Consider the following 20,442-nt stretch of genomic DNA (forward strand, 5'->3'; position numbering starts at 1 on the left):
CTCTATCATCTTCATCTTCCATTGGGGAACTGCTGGAAGCATTGTGCTTCACGTAGAGGCTTCTTAGAGCCTACAGGTCACTCTCTTCTAGGGATCGTGAGATCGTCCTTCTTGGACACATGTCTAATGCTCACAATGAAGAACTCACCTCTGTTTCCGTCTCGGAATATTCCTTGACCCGCTCCACGGCCACAATGTTGGTCTCCAGGTCAGAGGTCATCCTCACCATCCAGTTCAATGACATGGTGACCTTAACAATATAAAATGGAGATGATCTCGAGGAGTTCTGCTACCATCCATGGTCCATATGAAGACGGGACCCACCTGCAAGGCGTAAGATACCGAGAGACCCACAAGTCCAGGACTCAGATTCTCTCTACCAATCACAGCGAAGAGAGCAGCGAAAAGGACAACACAATTTCCGACAAACTCCACCCTGATTCCGAGCCACCTGGAACAATAAGAACCCGGAACAACTCACAACTTTCCATAACTTTCTCTTCACATCATCTAGAATTCAGTCATAACTTTGCGCCAAGAAAGCCACAAGAAAATGGCTGCCAGATGGGGGCACAAACCTCTCTCACACACGGGGGGTGTATACAATTGCACCATGTTTTACCTGGAAATACAATAAAGCAGATTTTGAGTGCGAGGACAGAGTCTGATCGAGCGGCAAAGAGAGAGAGAAGCAGATGTGGCGGCTCCGTTCATGCAGATGGCGAGAGAGCGAGAAAAGGCTGAAGAGACGGAGGAAAGGAAAGAGAGAGAAAAGCAAAGTCAGCAATGGGGCAGGACGGCAGAAAGTGACCGAAAAGTCCATGTCACACGCTAACATGTGCAATGTCCACGCTAACAGGACGAGCCCTCACCTGCGGACCCCCAGAGCAGTGCTCAATATCCATGCTAACAGGACAGGCCCCTCACCTGCGGACCTCCAGAGCAGTGAACAATATCCACACTAACAGGACAGGCCCCTCACCTGAGGACCCCCAGAGCAGTGCGCAATATCCAAGCTAACAGGACAGGCCCCTGACCTGAGGACCCCCAGAGCAGTGCGCAATATCCAAGCTAACAGGACAGACCGCTGACCTGCAGACCCCCAGAGCAGTGCCCAATATCCACGCTAACAGAACGGGCCCCTCACCTGTGGACCCCCAGAGCAGTTGGCAATATCCAGCTAATAGGACAGGCCCCTCACCTGCGGACCCCCAGAGCAGTGCCGAATATCCAAGCTAACAGGACGGGCTCCTCACCTGCGAACCCCCAAAGCAATGCCCAATATTCAAGCTAACAGGACAGGCCCCTCACATGCAGACCTCCAGAGCAGTGTGCAATATCTAGCTAACTAGACTAGCGCCTCACCTGCAGACCCCCAGAGCAGTGCGCAATATCCAGCTAACAGGACAGGCCGCTCATCTGTAGACTCCCAGAGCAGTGCCCAATATCCAGCTAACAGGAAAGGCCCCTCACCTGTGGACCCCCAGAGCAGTGGATCTGGACAGCACTGCAACTCTTACACCTGCAGTTATGCCAGTGCGGCCACAACTTGCAGACCCCCAGAGCAGTGCACAATATTCACACTAACAGGACGGGCCCCTTACCTGCGGACCCCCAAAGCAGTGCCCCAATATTCAAGCCCCTCACATGGGGACCCCCAGAGCAGTGTGCAATATCTAGCTAACTAGACTAGCGCCTCACCTGCGGACCCCCAGAGCAGTACCAAATATCCAGCTAACAGGACAGGCCCCTCACGTGCGGACCCACAGAGTAGTGGATCTGGACAGCGCTGCAACTGTTACACCTGCACTTGTGCCAGTGCGGCCACAACCTGCAGCGCCAGCAGACGTAGAGAGGAAGGCACAGGGATGGGGGGGGGGGGGGATTTGTGCCAGATGCTAGCAAGAAAAAAAAAATAGCAGGAAGAGCCCCCCGATACATAATGTCCGCCCTGATCATACACATGGCGCTCCGCACCTGTTGGACACTATGCCCGGGTAGTAGCTTTTCTGATTTTCATCCACCTTGTGGTCACTGAGTTGGACAAAGCTGCTTTGGCGCCCGTATGCCCGGATGATGCTGGCACCGGTGATGGTTTCTGAGAAGTGGGAGTAGATGGGAGACCTGCTGACTGACTCCAGACGCTTCAGCTGACGGGATGTGGCCACGTAGAATCTCTGTGGAGACAGTCAGAAATGCATATATAAAACCTCTCATTCCTATAGGGGAGTGTATACAGGTTGGGGATCTCCCTGTATACAGAGATACATGATAAGATCCTGTCTGTAGCCACCACTAGGGGGAGCTCCCTGTATACAGAGATACATGATAAGATCCTGTCTGCAGACACCACTAGGGGGAGCTCCCTGTATACAGAGAAACATGATAAGATCCTGTCTGCAGTCACCACTAGGGGGAGCTCCCTGTATGCAGAGATACATGATAAGATCCTGTCTGAAGCCACCACTAGGGGGAGCTCCCTGTATACAGAGATACATGATAAGATCCTGTCTGCAGCCTCCACTAGGGGGAGCTCCCTGTATACAGAGATACATGATAAGATCCTGTCTGAAGCCACCACTAGGGGGAGCTCCCTGTATACAGAGATACATGATAAGATCCTGTCTGCAGTCACCTCTAGGGGGAGCTCCCTGTATACAGAGATACATGATAAGATCCTGTCTGTAGCCACCACTAGGGGGAGCTCCCTGTATACAGAGATACATGATAAGATCCTGTCTGCAGACACCACTAGGGGGAGCTCCCTGTATACAGAGAAACATGATAAGATCCTGTCTGCAGTCACCACTAGGGGGAGCTCCCTGTATGCAGAGATACATGATAAGATCCTGTCTGAAGCCACCACTAGGGGGAGCTCCCTGTATACAGAGATACATGATAAGATCCTGTCTGCAGCCTCCACTAGGGGGAGCTCCCTCTATACAGAGATACATGATAAGATCCTGTCTGAAGCCACCACTAGGGGGAGCTCCCTGTATACAGAGATACATGATAAGATCCTGTCTGCAGTCACCTCTAGGGGGAGCTCCCTGTATACAGAGATACATGATAAGATCCTGTCTGCAGCCACCACTAGGGGGAGCTCCCTGTATACAGAGATACATGATAAGATCCTGTCTGCAGCCACCACTAGGGGGAGCTCCCTGTATACAGAGATACATGATAAGATCCTTTCTGTAGTCACCACTAGGAGGAGCTCCCTGTATACAGAGATACATTATAAGATCCTGTCTGCAGCCACCACTAGGGGGAGCTCCCTGTATACTGAGATACATGATAAGGTCCTGTCTGCAGCCACCACTAGGGGGAGCTCCCTGTATACAGAGATACATGATAAGATCCTTTCTGTAGTCACCACTAGGGGGAGCTCCCTGTATACAGAGATACATTATAAGATTCTGTCTGCAGTCACCACTAGGGGTAGCTCCCTGTATACAGAGATACATGATAAAATCCTGTCTGCAGCCACCAATAGGGGGAGCTCCCTGTATACAGAGATACATGATAAGATCCTGTCTGCAGCCACCACTAGGGGGAGCTCCCTGTATACAGAGATACATGATAAGATCGTGTCTGCAGCCACCACTAGGGGGAGCTCCCTGTATACAGAGATACATGATAAGATTCTGTCTGCAGCCACCACTAGGGGGAGCTCCCTGTATACAGAGATACATGATAAGATCCTGTCTGCAGTCACCACTAGGGGGAGCTCCCTGTATATAGAGATACATGATAGGATCCTGTCTGCAGCCACCACTAGGGGGAGCTCCCTGTATACAGAGATACACGATAAGATCCTGTCTGCAGCCACCACTAGGGGGAGCTCCCTGTATACAGAGATACATGATAAGATCCTGTCTGCAGTCACCACTAGGGGGAGCTCCCTGTATATAGAGATACATGATAGGATCCTGTCTGCAGCCACCACTAGGGGGAGCTCCCTGTATACAGAGATACACGATAAGATCCTGTCTGCAGCCACCACTAGGGGGAGCTCCCTGTATACAGAGATACACGATAAGATCCTGTCTGCAGCCACCACTAGGGGGAGCTCCCTGTATACAGAGATACATGATAAGATCCTGTCTGCAGCCACCACTAGGGGGAGCTCCCTGTATACAGAGATACATGATAAGATCCTGTCTGCAGCCACCACTAGGGGGAGCTCCCTGTATACAGAGATACATGATAAGATCCTGTCTGCAGCCACCACTAGGGGGAGCTCCCTGTATACAGAGATACATGATAAGATCCTGTCTGCAGCCACCACTAGGGGAAGCTCCCTGTATACAGAGATACATGATAAGATCCTGTCTGCAGCCACCACTAGGGGGAGCTCCCTGTATACAGAGGTACATGATAAGATCCTGTCTGCAGTCACCACTAGGAGGAGCTCCCTGTATATAGAGATACATGATAGGATCCTGTCTGCAGCCACCACTAGGGGGAGCTCCCTGTATACAGAGATACACGATAAGATCCTGTCTGCAGCCACCACTAGGGGGAGCTCCCTGTATTCAGAGATACATGATAAGATCCTGTCTGCAGCCACCACTAGGGGTAGCTCCCTGTATACAGAGATACATGATAAGATCCTGTCTGCAGCCACCACTAGGGGGAGCTCCCTGTATACAGAGATACATGATAAGATCCTGTCTGCAGTCACCACTAGGGGGAGCTCCCTGTATACAGAGACACATGATAAGATCCTGTCTGCAGCCACCACTAGGGGGAGCTCCCTGTATACAGAGATACATGATAAGATCCTGTCTGCAGTCACCACTAGGGGGAGCTCCCTGTATACAGAGATACATGATAAGATCCTGTCTGCAGTCACCACTAGGGGGAGCTCCCTGTATACAGAGACACATGATAAGATCCTGTCTGCAGCCACCACTAGGGGGAGCTCCCTGTATACAGAGATACATGATAAGATCCTGTCTGCAGCCACCACTAGGGGGAGCTCCCTGTATACAGAGATACATGATAAGATCCTTTCTGTAGTCACCACTAGGAGGAGCTCCCTGTATACAGAGATACATGATGAGTTTTGTCTCCATCTGGTGGTGAAAGTATAGTTTGCGGCCCCCATAGTAATGCTTTCTTGCTAGGCTCAGCACTCACCTGTACAAAGAAGTAGCTGAATGCCAGTGGTATAATGACCACCGCAAAGAGAGGGGTACTGGACACAATGACAATCATGGTGGAGAGTGAGGTGAAGAACGTGGCCAAGAACATGAAGAAGGTTGGTGGGATGACTTCATCGATTACATAAATGTCCTTAGAAAAGCGATTGATGATGCGTCCGATGGGCGTGGTGTCGTAGAAGGACTGCGGTGTGTGCATCTTATTATCCAGCAGCGCCTCATGTAGTTTCCGGGCCGCGCTGATGCCACCCATGGCCAGGGTGAACGAGGACACCATCACCAGAACTCCTGATAAAAAAGGAGCACGTGAGACATACGCGACCTCACCCACAGCCTCACCAGCGACCTCATCCATGACCTCACCTGCGACCTCACACACGACTTCATTAGCGACCTCATTCATTACCTCACCCCCGACCTCACCCACAACTTCATTAGCGACCTCATTCATTACCTCACCCGCGACCTCGCCCACGACCTCACCCATTACATCATCCACTACCTCACCCACAAACTCATCCACAAACTCATCCATGGCCTCATCCACAACCTCACCCGTGACCTCATCCACGACCTCATCTGTGACCTGACCCACAACCTCTTCAGCGACCTCATCCATGACCTCACCTGTGACCTCATCCACGGTCTCACCTGTGACCTCATGCACAATCTCATCCAATGACCACATCCATAACCTCATTTACGCTCTCATCTGTGACCTTATCCACGATCTCACCCGTGACCTCACCCGGTATGTCATCCACTACCTCACCCACAAACTCATCCACAATCTCATCCATAGCCTCATCCACAACCTTACCATGACCTCATCCACAACCTCGCTTACGATCTCACCTGTGACCTCATCCACAAACTCACCTGTGACCTCATCCACAATCTCACCTGTGATCTTATCCACAATCTCACCCCTGACCTCATCCACAACCTCATCTGTGACCTCATGTTAGCATCATCCACAACCTCACCGTGACCTCATCCATGACCTTATCTGTGATATCATCCATAATCTCACCCGCGACCTCATCCACAACCTCACTTACGATCTCACCCGTGACCTCATCCACAACCTCACCTGTGACCTCATCCATGTTCTCACCCATGATCTTATCCACAACCTCACTTACGATCTCACCGTGACCTCATCCACAACCTCACTTACGATCTCACCGTGACCTCATCCACAACCTCACCTGTGACCTCATCCATGCTCTCACCCGTGACCTCTTCCACAACCTCATTCATGATCTCATCTGTGACCTTATCCACGATCTCACCTGTGACCTCATCCACAACCTCATCCACGACCTCACCCCTGACTTCTTCCATGACCTCACCCGCAACCTTCTTACCCTGTAGCAGTCCCAGCGCGGCGTACACCCCGACTCTCCACTGCGTGTTCTGCTGCGTGCCGTTAATGACCGCTTCGTTGGTCCAGTCGCTCAGCCACACGTTGGCTCCGATGGCCGATGCATTTTGGCAGGAGTACAGAAAGCAGATGAAGATGGCGACCGCGAGTCCGATCGCCTTGATGTACTGCCAGAACACCGTCATTTTAACCTGAGGGTGACAACGCACAATGTGTTATATCAGTGATCTGATCACCGCGGCCCGTTTTCTGTACGCAGGACCACCGCTCGCACCCTCCCGGTCTCGGCGGTCTCCGTCTGGATCAGTTTCTCCATCTGGGGTTTCTTCGATGTCACCGTTTCTGACAATTTCCTTTCGCAGAGTCTTCTGCGCGTCGACATGGCGTGTGATGGCTCGGTGTCGGAGGAGAGGACGCTGATCTGCCTGGAGAGGAAGGGTTACAGGGGTCACAGCGGAGTCACAGCGGACGCAGCGCCCTCCGGTGCCGTCATTCCTCCGCTCCGCACCTGATGAACTTCTTCCGGGCCTCATTAGCGATGGGCTCATTATCCACTAGATCCGTGTGATTACTGAGCGTCTCCTCCGCCAGAAGGACTTCCTCCTCGTCCTGGACTGGAGATAAGGTGGAAAGAGTTGTCAGTGTCAGATGCAAAGTCCGACCCAATGTTGTCAGATTGTCTAGTGTGGAGTTGTCAGGTGCGGGGTAGTCACGTATGGGGTTGTCACGTGGGGAGTTGTCATGTATCGGGTTGTCAGGTGCGGGCTTGCCACGTGGGGAGTTGTCACGTATGGGGTAGTCACGTATGGGGTTGTCATGTATCGGGTAGTCACGTATGGGGTTGTCATGTGCAGGGTTGTCATGTATCGGGTTGTCAGGTGCGGGGTAGTCACGTATGGGGTTGTCACGTATGGGGTTGTCACGTGGGGAGTTGTCACGTGCGGGGTTGTCATGTATCGGGTTGTCAGGTGCGGGGTAGTCACGTATGGGGTTGTCACGTATGGGGTTGTCACGTATGGGGTTGTCACGTATGGGGTTGTCACATGCGGGGTTGTCATGTATCGGGTTGTCAGGTGCGGGGTAGTCACGTATGGGGTTGTCACGTATGGGGTTGTCACGTGGGGAGTTGTCACATGCGGGGTTGTCATGTATCGGGTTGTCAGGTGCGGGGTTGTCACGTGGGGAGTTGTCACGTATGGGGTTGTCATGTATCGGGTAGTCACGTATGGGGTTGTCACGTGCGGGGTTGTCATGTATCGGGTTGTCACGTGCGGGGTTGTCATGTATCTGGTTGTCAGGTGCGGGGTAGTCACGTATGGGGTTGTCACGTATGGGGTTGTCACGTGGGGAGTTGTCACGTGCGAGGTAGTCACGTGTGGGGAAGTCACATGCGGGGTTGTCATGTATTGGGTTGTCACGTGTGGGGTGGTCACATACGGGGTTGTCACGTGCGGAGTTGTCAAGGTTGTGGGGTGTCAGGACTGCCACCTACTCGTCAGCTCTTCCTCCTCCACGTTGTCATCGAAGGTGTAGTTCCGGAGGAATTCAGAGAAGGCGCCGTTCTGGCTCATCAGCTGCTGGTAGGATCCTGTCTCCGAGACCTGACCGTCCACGATCACCACGATGTGGTCAACTTGTGGGAGGAAACTGATCCCGTGCGTGACCAGAAGCCGCGTCTGAGGGGCGAGGATGAGATACAGCTCAGCAGTCAGTATCACACAGGAGAGGATTAGATACACAGCTCAGCAGTCAGTATCACACACGATAGGATTAGATACACGGCTCAGCAGACAGTATCACACAGGAGAGGATTAGATACACGGCTCAGCAGAGAGTATCACAGGAGAGGATTAGATACACGGCTCAGCAGTCAGTATCACACAGGAGAGGATTAGATACACGGCTCAGCAGTCAGTATCACACAGGATAGGATTAGATACATAGCTCAGCAGTCAGTATCACACTGGAGAGGATTAGATACAGGGCTCAGCAGTCAGTATCACACAGGATAGGATTAGATACACAGCTCAGCAGTCAGTATCACACTGGAGAGGATTAGATACACAACTCAGCAGTCAGTATCACACAAGATAGGATTAGATACACGGCTCAGCAGACAGTATCACACAGGATAGGATTAGATACACAGCTCAGCAGTCAGTATCACACTGGAGAGGATTAGATACACGGCTCAGCAGTCAGTATCACACAGGATAGGATTAGATACACGGCTCAGCAGTCAGTATCACACAGGAAAGGATTAGATACACAGCTCAGCAGACAATCACAGGATAGGATTAGATACAGGGCTCAGCAGTCAGTATCACACAGGATAGGATTAGATACAGGGCTCAGCAGTCAGTATCACACAGGATAGGATTAGATACACAGCTCAGCAGTCAGTATCACACAGGAGAGGATTAGATACAGGGCTCAGCAGTCAGTATCACACAGGATAGGATTAGATACACAGCTCAGCAGACAGTATCACACAGGATAGGATTAGATACAGGGCTCAGCAGTCAGTATCACACAGGGTAGGATTAGATACACAGCTCAGCAGTCAGTATCACAAAGGAGAGGATTAGATACACAGCTCAGCAGTCAGTATCACACAGGATAGGATTAGATACACAGCTCAGCAGTCAGTATCACACAGGATAGGATTAGATACACATCTCAGCAGTCAGTATCACACAGGATAGGATTAGATGCACGGCTCAGCAGTCAGTATCACACAGAATAGGATTAGATACACGGCTCAGCAGTTAGTATCACAAAGGATAGGATTAGATACACAGCTCAGCAGACAGTATCACACAGGATAGGAATAGATACATGGCTCAGTAGACAATATCACAGGATAGGATTAGATACACGGCTCAGCAGACAGTATCACACAGGAGAGGATTAGATACACGGCTCAGCAGTCAGTATCACACAGGATAGGATTAGATACAGGGCTCAGCAGTCAGTATCACACAGGATAGGATTAGAAACACGGCTCAGCAGACAGTATCACACAGGATAGGATTAGATACACAGCTCAGCAGTCAGTACCACACAGGATAGGATTAGATACATGGCTCAGCAGTCAGTATCACAGGATAGGATTAGATACACGGCTCAGCAGTCAGTATCACACTGGAGAGGATTAGATACACGGCTCAGCAGTCAGTATCACACAGGAGAGGATTAGATACACGGCTCAGCAGTCAGTATCACACAGGAGAGGATTAGATACATGGCTGAGCAGTCAGTATCACACAGGAGAGGATTAGATACACGGCTCAACAGTCAGTATCACACAGGATAGGATTAGATACACGGCTCAGCAGACAGTATCACACAGGATAGGATTAGATACACAGCTCAGCAGTCAGTATCACACAGGAGAGGATTAGATACATGGCTCAGCAGTCAGTATCACACAGGAGAGGATTAGATACACAGCTCAGCAGACAGTATCACACAGGATAGGATTAGATACACGGCTCAGCAGTTAGTATCACAAAGGATAGGATTAGATACACAGCTCAGCACAGTATCACACAGGATAGGATTAGATACACAGCTCAGCAGACAATATCACAAGATAGGATTAGATACATGGCTCAGCAGACAGTATCACACAGGATAGGATTAGATACACAGCGCATCAGTCAGTATCACACAGGATAGGATTAGATACACAGCTCAGCAGTCAGTATCACACAGGAGAGGATTAGATACATGGCTCAGCAGTCAGTATCACACAGGAGAGGATTAGATACACAGCTCAGCAGACAGTATCACACAGGATAGGATTAGATACACGGCTCAGCAGTTAGTATCACAAAGGATAGGATTAGATACACAGCTCAGCAGACAATATCACAAGATAGGATTAGATACATGGCTCAGCAGACAGTATCACACAGGATAGGATTAGATACATGGCTCAGCAGTCAGTATCACACAGGATAGGATTAGATACACAGCTCAGCAGACAATATCACAAGATAGGATTAGATACATGGCTCAGCAGACAGTATCACACAGGATAGGATTAGATACACGGCTCAGCAGTCAGTATCACACAGGATAGGATTAGATACACAGCTCAGCAGTCAGTATCACACAGGAGAGGATTAGATACACAGCTCAGCAGTCAGTATCACACAGGAGAGGATTAGATACACGGCTCAGCAGTCAGTATCACAGGATAGGATTAGATACACGGCTCAGCAGTCAGTATCACACAGGAGAGGATTAGATACACGGCTCAGCAGTCTGTATCACAGGAGAGGATTAGATACACGGCTGAGCAGTCAGTATCACAGAGGATAGGATTAGATACATAGCTCAGCAGACAGTATCACACAGGATAGGATTAGATACACGGCTGAGCAGTCAGTATCACACAGGATAGGATTAGATACATAGCTCAGCAGACAGTATCACACGATAGGATTAGATACACGGCTCAGCAGTCAGTATCACACAGGATAGGATTAGATACAGGGCTCAGCAGACAGTATCACACAGGAGAGGATTAGATACACGGCTCAGCAGTCAGTATCACACAGGATAGGATTAGATACACGGCTCAGCAGACAGTATCACACAGGAGAGGATTAGATACAGGGTTCAGCATTCAGTATCACACAGGATAGGATTAGATACACTGCTAAGCAGTCAGTATCACAGGAGAGGATTAGATACACGGCTCAGCAGGGAGGCTCACACTGGAGAGGATTAGATACACGGCTCAGCAGTCAGTATCACAGGATAAGATTAGATACACGGCTCAGCAGTCAGTATCACACAGGAGAGAATTAGATACACGGCTCAGCAGACAGTATCACACAGGAGAGGATTAGATACACAGCTCAGAAGTTAGTATCACACAGGAGAGGATTAGATACACGACTCAGCAGACAGTATCACACAGGAGAGGATTAGATACACGGCTCAGCAGTCAGTATCACACAGGAGAGGATTAGATACACCAACTCAGCAGACAGTATCACACAGGAGAGGATTAGATACACGGCTTAGCAGTCAGTATCACACAGGATATGATTAGATACACGGCTCAGCAGTCAGTATCACACAGGATAGGATTAGATACACGGCTCAGCAGACAGTATCACACAGGAGAGGATTAGATACAGGGTTCAGCATTCAGTATCACACAGGATAGGATTAGATACACTGCTCAGGAGTCAGTATCACAGGAGAGGATTAGATACACGGCTCAGTAGTCAGTATCACACAGGATAAGATTAGATACACGGCTCAGCAGTCAGTATCACACAGGATAGGATTAGATACAGGGCTCAGCAGACAGTATCACACAGGAGAGGATTAGATACACAGCTCAGAAGTTAGTATCACACAGGAGAGGATTAGATACACGACTCAGCAGACAGTATCACACAGGAGAGGATTAGATACACGGCTCAGCAGTCAGTATCACACAGGATATGATTAGATACACAGCTCAGCAGTCAGTATCACACAGGATAGGATTAGATACACTGCTCAGCAGTCAGAATCACACAGGATAGGATTAGATACACTGCTCAGCAGTCAGTATCACAGGAGAGGATTAGATACACGGCTCAGCAGGGAGGATCACACTGGAGAGGATTAGATACACAGCTCAGCAGACCGTATCACACAGGAGAGGATTAGATACACGGCTCAGCAGTCAGTATCACACAGGATAAGATTAGATACACGGCTCAGCAGTCAGTATCACACAGGAGAGGATTAGATACATGGCTCAGCAGTCAGTATCACAGGATAGGATTAGATACACAGCTCAGCAGTCAGTATCACACAGGAGAGGATTAGATACACGGCTCAGCAGACAGTATCACACAGTAGAGGATTAGATACACGGCTCAGCAGTCAGTATCACACAGGAGAGGATTAAATACACAGCTCAGCAGTCAGTATCACACAGGAGAGGATTAGATACACAGCTCAGCAGTCAGTATCACACAGGAGAGGATTAGATACACGGCTCAGCAGACAGTATCACACAGGAGAGGATTAGATACACAGCTCAGCAGTCAGTATCACACAGTAGAGGATTAGATACACGGCTCAGCAGACAGTATCACACAGGAGAGGATTAGATACATGGCTCAGCAGACAGTATCACACAGGATAGGATTAGATGCATGGCTCAGCAGACAGTATCACACAGGAGAGGATTAGATACATGGCTCAGCAGACAGTATCACACAGGATAGGATTAGATACACGGCTCAGCAGACAGTATCACACAGGAGAGGATTAGATACACTGGTGGTCCACTGCCCGGGCACTCACTTTCCCGCGCAGCAGGCCGTCAGGTCCGATCACGTTGTCGAAGATGTGTTTGGCCACGTGGGCGTCCACGGCGGACAGAGGGTCGTCCAGCAGGAAGACGTCGGCGTTGCTGTAGACGGCGCGGGCGAGGCTCACCCTCTGCTTCTGCCCTCCGGACAGATTGATGCCCTGTGGGGAGAGCGGGGGATCAGACACAGCTCAGAGCAGCACAGAGGATGTAAGCAGAGCGGCCGGTACCTCACCTTCTCCCCGATCTCCGTCTGGTCGCCCCCCGGCAGCACCTCCAGGTCGGTGAGGAGGGCGCAGGCTTCCAGAACCTTCTTGTAATTCTTCTCATTTTCAGGTCGACCGAAGAGGATGTTACCCTTCAGGGTGGAGTTCTGTATCCAGGCCTGCTGGGGGACGTAGGCGAGCAAGCCCTGCGGGGACACAGTGTGACGCCCCCTCAGCTGTGCACAGTACTGATTGATACCCACCCGCACCGCTGCTACCATCCTCCTGCTCTAGCACAGTGTGACGCCCCCTCAGCTGTGCACAGTACTGATTGATACCCACCCGCACCGCTGCTGCCATCCTCCTGCTCTAGCACAGTGTGACGCCCCCTCAGCTGTGCACAGTACTGATTGATACCCACCCGCACCGCTGCTGCCATCCTCCTGCTCTAGCACAGTGTGACGCCCCCTCAGCTGTGTACCATCACTGACCGGTACCCACCCGCACCGCAGCTACCATCCTCCTGCCCTAGCACAGTGTGACGCCCCCTCAACTGTGCCCCATCACTGACCGATACCCACCCGCACCGCTGCTACCATCCTCCTGCCCTAGCACAGTGTGACGCCCCCTCAGCTGTGCACAGTACTGATTGGTACCCACCCGCACCGCTGCTACCATCCTCCTGCCCTAGCACAGTGTGACGCCCCCTCAACTGTGCCCCATCACTGACCGATACCCACCCGCACCGCTGCTACCATCCTCCTGCCCTAGCACAGTGTGACGCCCCCTCAGCTGTGCACAGTACTGATTGGTACCCACCCGCACCGCTGCTAACATCCTCCTGCCCTAGAACAGTGTGACGCCCCCTCAGCTGTGTACCATCACTGACCGGTACCCACCCGCACCACTGCTACCATCCTCCTGCCCTAACACAGTGTGACGCCCCCTCAGCTGTGCCCCATCACTGACCAGTCCCCATCCGCACCGCTGCTACCATCCTCCTGCTCTAGCACAGTGTGACACCACCTCAGCTGTGCCCCATCACTGACCAGTACCCACCCGCACCACTGCTACCATCCTCCTGCTCTAGCACAGTGTGACGCCACCTCAGCTGTGCCCCATCACTGACCAGTACCCACCCGCACCACTGCTACCATCCTCCTGCCCTAGCACAGTGTGTCGCCACCTCAGCTGTGCCCCATCACTGACCAGTACCCACCCGCACCGCTGCTACCATCCTCCGGCCCTAGCACAGTGTGACGCCCCCTCAGCTGTGCACAGTACTGACCAGTACCCACCCGCACCGCTGCTACCATCCTCCTGCTCTAGCACAGTGTGACGCCCCCTCAGCTGTGCACAGTACTGATCGGTACCCACCCGCACCGCTGCTACCATCCTCCTGCCCTAGCACAGTGTGACGCCCCCTCAGCTGTGCACAGTACTGATCGGTACCCACCCGCACCACTGCTACCATCCTCCTGCCCTAGCACAGTGTGATGCCCCCTCAGCTGTGCACAGTACTGACCAGTACCCACCCGCACCGCTGTTACCATCTTCCTGCTCTTGCACAGTGTGACGCCCCCTCAGCTGTGCACAGTACTGATCGGTACCCACCCGCACCACTGCTACCATCCTCCTGCCCTAGCACAGTGTGACGCCCCCTCAGCTGTGCACAGTACTGATCGGTACCCACCCGCAGCACTGCTACCATCCTTCTGCCCTAGCACAGTGTGACGCCCCATCAGCTGTGCCCCATCACTGACCGGTACCCACCCGCACCGCTGCTACCATCCTCCTGCCCTAGCACAGTGTGACGCCACCTCAGCTGTGCCCCATCACTGACCGGTACCCACCCGCACCGCTGCTACCATCCTCCTGCTCTAGCACAGTGTGGCGCCCCCTTAGCTGTGCCCCATCACTGACTGGTACCCACCCGCACCGCTGCTACCATCCTCCTGCCCTAGCACAGTGTGATGCCCCCTCAGCTGTGCACAGTACTGATCGGTACCCACCCGCACCACTGCTACCATCCTCCTGCCCTAGCACAGTGTGACGCCCCCTCAGCTGTGCACAGTACTGATCGGTACCCACCCGCACCGCTGCTACCATCCTCCTGCCCTAGCACAGTGTGACGCCCCCTCAGCTATGCCCCATCACTGACCGGTACCCACCCGCACCGCTGCTACCATCCTCCTGCTCTAGCACAGTGTGACGCCCCCTCAGCTGTGCCCCATCACTGACCGGTACCCACCCGCACCGCTGCTACCATCCTCCGGCCCTAGCACAGTGTGACGCCCCCTCAGCTGTGCCCCATCACTGACCGGTACCCACCTGCACCGCTGCTACCATCCTCCTGCTCTAGCACAGTGTGACGCCCCCTCAGCTGTGCACAGTACTGATCGGTACCCACCCGCACCGCTGCTACCATCCTCCTGCTCTAGCACAGTGTGACGCCCCCTCAGCTGTGCACAGTACTGATCGGTACCCACCCGCACCGCTGCTACCATCCTCCTGCTCTAGCACAGTGTGACGCCCCCTCAGCTGTGCACAGTACTGATCGGTACCCACCCGCACCACTGCTACCATCCTCCTGCCCTAGCACAGTGTGACGCCCACTCAGCTGTGTACCATCACTGACCGGTACCCACCCGCAACACTGCTACCATCCTCCTGCTCTAGCACAGTGTGACGCCCCATCAGCTGTGCCCCATCACTGACCAGTACCCACCCGCACCGCTGCTACCATCCTCCTGCCCTAGCACAGTGTGACGCCCCATCATCTGTGCCCCATCACTGACCAGTACTCACCCGCACCGCTGCTACCATCCTCCTGCCCTAGCACAGTGTGACGCCCCCTCAGCTGTGCCACATCACTGACCGGTACCCACCCGCACCGCTGCTATCATCCTCCTGCTCTAGCACAGTGTGACGCCACCTCAGCTGTGCAGTCACTGACCGATACTCACCCGCACCGCCACCTCACCCTCCATCTTCTCCATCTCGCCCAGCAGGGCCGACACCAGTGACGACTTTCCACAGCCTACATGACCGACGATGGCGACAATCGACCCAGTTGGGACAAGCAGATCGATGCTGTGGGGAGAAGAGACTAAAGGTCATGAAGGCCCAGAATGCATTATGCTCTGAGGGGGCAGCATTATACTGTGAAGGGGCTGTATTATACTGTGAGGGGGCAGCATTATGCTCTGAGGGGGCAGCATTATACTGTGAAGGGGCTGTATTATACTGTGAGGCGGCAGCATTGTGCTCTGAGGGGGCAGCATTATACTGTGAAGGGGCTGTATTATACTGTGAGGGGGCAGCATTATACTCTGTGGGGGCTGCATTATACTCTGAGGGGGCTGCATTATACTGTGAGGGGGCAGCATTATGCTCTGAGGGGGCTGCATTATACTCTGAGGGGGCAGCATTATACTGTGAGGGGGCAGCATTATACTCTGAGGGGACTGTATTATACTGTGAGGGGGCAGCATTATGCTCTGAGGGGGCAGCATTATACTGTGAAGGGGCTGTATTATACTGTGAGGGGGCAGCATTATACTCTGAGGGGGTTGCATTATACTGTGAGTGGGCTGCATTATACTGTGAGGGGGCAGCATTATACTCTGAGGGGTTGCATTATACTGTGAGTGGGCTGCATTATACTGTGAGGGGGCAGCATTATGCTCTGAGGGCGCTGCATTATACTCTGAGGGGGCAGCATTATACTGTGAGGGGGGCTGCATTATACTCTGTGGGGGGCTGCATTATACTCTGAGGGGGGCTGCATTATACTGTGAGGGGCAGCATTATACTGTGAGGGGACAGCATTATACTGTGAAGGGACTGCATTATACTGTGAGGGGGCTGCATTATACTGTGAGGAGGCAGCATTATACTCTGAGGGGGCAACATTATGCTCTGAGGGGGCAGCATTATGCTCTGAGCGGGCTGCATTATACTCTATGAGAGGGTTACATTATACTCTGAGGGGGCTGCATTATACTGTAAGGGGGCAGCATTATACTCTGAGGGGGATGCATTATACTCTGTGGGGGGCTGCATTATACTCTGAGGGGGGCTGCATTATACTGTAAGGGGCAGCATTATACTGTGAGGGGGCAGCATTATACTGTGAAGGGACTGCATTATACTGTGAGGGGGCTGCATTATACTGTGAGGAGACAGCATTATACTCTGAGGGGGCAACATTATGCTCTGAGGGGGCAGCATTATACTCTGAGCGGGCTGCATTATACTCTATGAGAGGGTTACATTATACTCTGAGGGGGCTGCATTATACTGTGAGGGGGCTGAATTATACTCTGAGGGGGATGCATTATACTTTATGAGGGGGTTGAATTATATTCTGAGGGGGCTACAATACTATACTCTGAGGGGGGCTGCAGTATACTCTGAGGGGGGCTGCAGTATACTTTGTGGGTGCTGCTTTATACTCAGAAGGAGGCTGCAGTATATTCTATGAGGGGGCTGGATTATACTCTATTGGGTGGCTGCTTTATACTCTGTGGGGCGGCTGCAGTACACTCTGAGGGGGCTGAACTATACTCAGAAGGGGGCTGCAGTATACTCTATGAGGGGGGCTGCATTATACTCAGAAGGGAGCTGCAGTATACTCTATGAGGGGGCTGCATTATATTACATGGGACCTGCATTACACTGTATTGAGGACTATCTGTCCCCATCATTGTTCCTTAGCCAATGTAAAGTGGCCGGGAAACAAGCGTTGAATGACTTCAATATTGTCTATTGCTCGTTTAATGGCCTGAACTCAGCGCACGTAACTACAGCCAAAATGTTTCTGTGATGGGGTAATATGTCAGCATTTGGGGCCCCAGTTTGTCTAAAACCGGCCCTGAAGGAGGGTCCTGGCCGACCATGGAACCAGGGCCCCCCGTTCATTATCTCTGGTCAGGGATCAGCACTGGGTGACGCTGCGCCTCTTACTTGCTCAGTACCGGGTCACTGGATCGCGCCCAGCTGAACGTCCCATTTTGTACTGCGATGGCGACGCCTGGGAAGAAAGGACAGAATGGCTGCTGGATTATCAGACTTTCTGGAGTATTAGACTGAAGGTATGCCCCTTTATATCCCGGACTCAGAGCTGTCGGGGGTCTCACCGCTCACTGACTTCTCCTTACTGACCGCACTAGGGTCCAGCTCATCATTGGCCAAAAAGTTCTGTATCCGCTTAATGGAGACGCTAGCCTGGGGGGGAAGAGAGAATGGGGTACACAAGTCACATCTGTCCTGTAATCCAGCATCCGATAATCTAGAGCGACATCCGACCAACATCTGATAATCCAGCATTTATGCTTCTGATGTTTGATTAAAGGAATGTTACTGCAAATCTGTCAGAAATGGAGCTGAATGGTGCCGGATTATTACATGTTATCAGTATTAGTGGAGCTGACAGGTGCCAGATTATCAGATATTATCAGTATTAGTGGAGCTGACAGGTGTCGGATTATCAGATGTTATCAGTATTAGGCCGGGATCACACATGCGAGAAACACGTCCGTGTCTCGCACGTGAAATCCCTCCTCTGGCGCCGGCACTCCAGATTGGAGCGTGCGGCAGCATAGGAACACATGGAGCCGCACGCTCCGCTCCACAGTGCCGGCGCCAGAGCTTGGATTTCACATGCGAGACACGGACGTGTTTCTCGCATGTGTGATCCCGGCCTTAATGGTGCTTACAGATGCCGGATTATCAGATGGTATCAGCATTAATGGTGCCGGATTATCACATGTTATCAGTATTAGTGGAGCTGACAGATGCCAGATTATCAGATGTGATCAGTATTAATGGACCTGACAGGTGCCGGATTATCAGATGTGATCAGTATTAATGGACCTGACAGGTGCCGGATTATCAGATGTGATCAGTATTAATGGACCTGACAGGTGCCGGATTATCAGATGTGATCAGTATTAACGGACCTTACAGGTGCCGGATTATCAGATGTTATCAGTATTAATGGACCTGACAGATGCCGGATTATCAGACGTTATCAGTATTAATAGACCTGACAGGTGCCGGATTATCAGATGTTATCAGTATTAATGGACCTGGCGGGTGCTGGATTATCAGATGTTATCAGTATTAGTGGAGCTGACAGGTGCCGGATTATCAGATGTTATCAGTATTAACGGACCTGACAGGTGCCGGATTATCAGATGTTATCAGTATTAATGGACCTGACAGATGCCGGATTATCAGATGTTATCAGTATTAATGGACCTGACAGATGCCGGATTATCAGACGTTATCAGTATTAATAGACCTGACAGGTGCTGGATTATCATACATTATCAGTACTAATGGACCTGACAGATGCCGAATCATCAGACATTATCAGTATTAATGGACCTGACAGGTGCCGGATTATCAGATGTTATTAGTATTAAGGGACCTGATAGGTGCTAGATTATCAGACATGGTAATTGCTCCTGATCTCCATTATACAGTGACTTCGTCCTGTATTATCAGACATTCCGGACTTTCAGTACCTGGACGAGGTTGCTGATGACTTGGGGCAGCATGGTGAGTGGAAATCTTAGGATGTTGAAGAGTGAGAGGGAGACGAACGCCTTCTCTGCGTCCAGAATGTTCTTCTCATCCACGGAGACGTAGACGGCGAATGTGGTCAGCGCCACCTGGAATACAACGGAGGGGCAGGTGTCATCACTACTACAACCCTCAGCGGGACTGCTGGTAGCTGTAGTCCCACAGTCTTACCAGGAATGGCGCGCTGGTCCAGGCGAAGGAAGACAGTGCGCCAAGGTAAGCTGACTTCCTCAGGACGCTGAGCTCTCTGCTGCGGATCTCCAGGACTTTCTGGGAGAAGGACGGCTCCCAGGCGTAAAGCTTGAGCACCTTCATACCGTTCAGGATCTCGTTCATCAGCTTTATCCGGGAATCCTTGTACTGCATCTGCTCCACCTGGAACCGACAGCAGGGAGGTATCATAGGATCAGAGCAGTGCAGTACCTGTGATCGCCAGCAGGGGGCAGTGCAGCACTAGTGATTGCCAGCAGGGGCAGTGCAGAAACAGTATTCACCAGCAGGGGCAGCGCAGCACCAGTGATTGCCAGCAGGGGCAGTGCAGCACTAGTGATTGCCAGCAGGGGCAGTGCAGCAACAGTATTCACCAGCAGGGGTCAGTGCAGCACCAGTGATCTCCAGCAGGGGTCAGTACAGCACCAGAAATTTCTAGCAGGGGGCAGAGCTGCACCAGTGATCATCAGCAGGGGTCAGTGCAGCACCAAAGATCTCCAGCAGAGGACAGTGCAGCAATAGTGATCACCAGCATAGGCAGAGCAGCGC

General features: G+C 51.9%; 1 protein-coding gene across 3 annotated transcripts in view; it reads right to left on the minus strand.

The window, feature by feature from the left end:
- The window catches only part of ABCC3 (ATP binding cassette subfamily C member 3), an 80,653-nt gene that overhangs the window by 1,830 nt on the left and 58,381 nt on the right, over positions 1-20,442 (minus strand). Inside the window, exons 12-26 of one of the 3 annotated variants that reach the window (XM_069749121.1) lie at positions 19,855-20,058; positions 19,626-19,772; positions 18,234-18,321; positions 18,061-18,127; positions 16,059-16,185; positions 13,122-13,298; positions 12,880-13,047; positions 8,048-8,231; positions 7,064-7,169; positions 6,830-6,980; positions 6,539-6,746; positions 5,146-5,456; positions 1,978-2,177; positions 325-451; positions 149-250 (exon numbers count right to left, since the gene is read on the minus strand). In XM_069749121.1, the coding sequence (XP_069605222.1) occupies positions 149-250; positions 325-451; positions 1,978-2,177; positions 5,146-5,456; positions 6,539-6,746; positions 6,830-6,980; positions 7,064-7,169; positions 8,048-8,231; positions 12,880-13,047; positions 13,122-13,298; positions 16,059-16,185; positions 18,061-18,127; positions 18,234-18,321; positions 19,626-19,772; positions 19,855-20,058 (2,367 nt within the window). Of the gene's footprint in view, positions 1-148; positions 251-324; positions 452-485; positions 623-1,977; positions 2,178-5,145; positions 5,457-6,538; positions 6,747-6,829; positions 6,981-7,063; positions 7,170-8,047; positions 8,232-12,879; positions 13,048-13,121; positions 13,299-16,058; positions 16,186-18,060; positions 18,128-18,233; positions 18,322-19,625; positions 19,773-19,854; positions 20,059-20,442 lie in introns of those variants that run through there. The other 2 variants (XM_069749122.1, XM_069749124.1) reach the window with 2 other exon arrangements.

The sequence above is a fragment of the Ranitomeya imitator genome, chromosome 2 (genome assembly GCF_032444005.1).
Source record: "Ranitomeya imitator isolate aRanImi1 chromosome 2, aRanImi1.pri, whole genome shotgun sequence".
Taxonomy (NCBI): domain Eukaryota; kingdom Metazoa; phylum Chordata; class Amphibia; order Anura; family Dendrobatidae; genus Ranitomeya; species Ranitomeya imitator.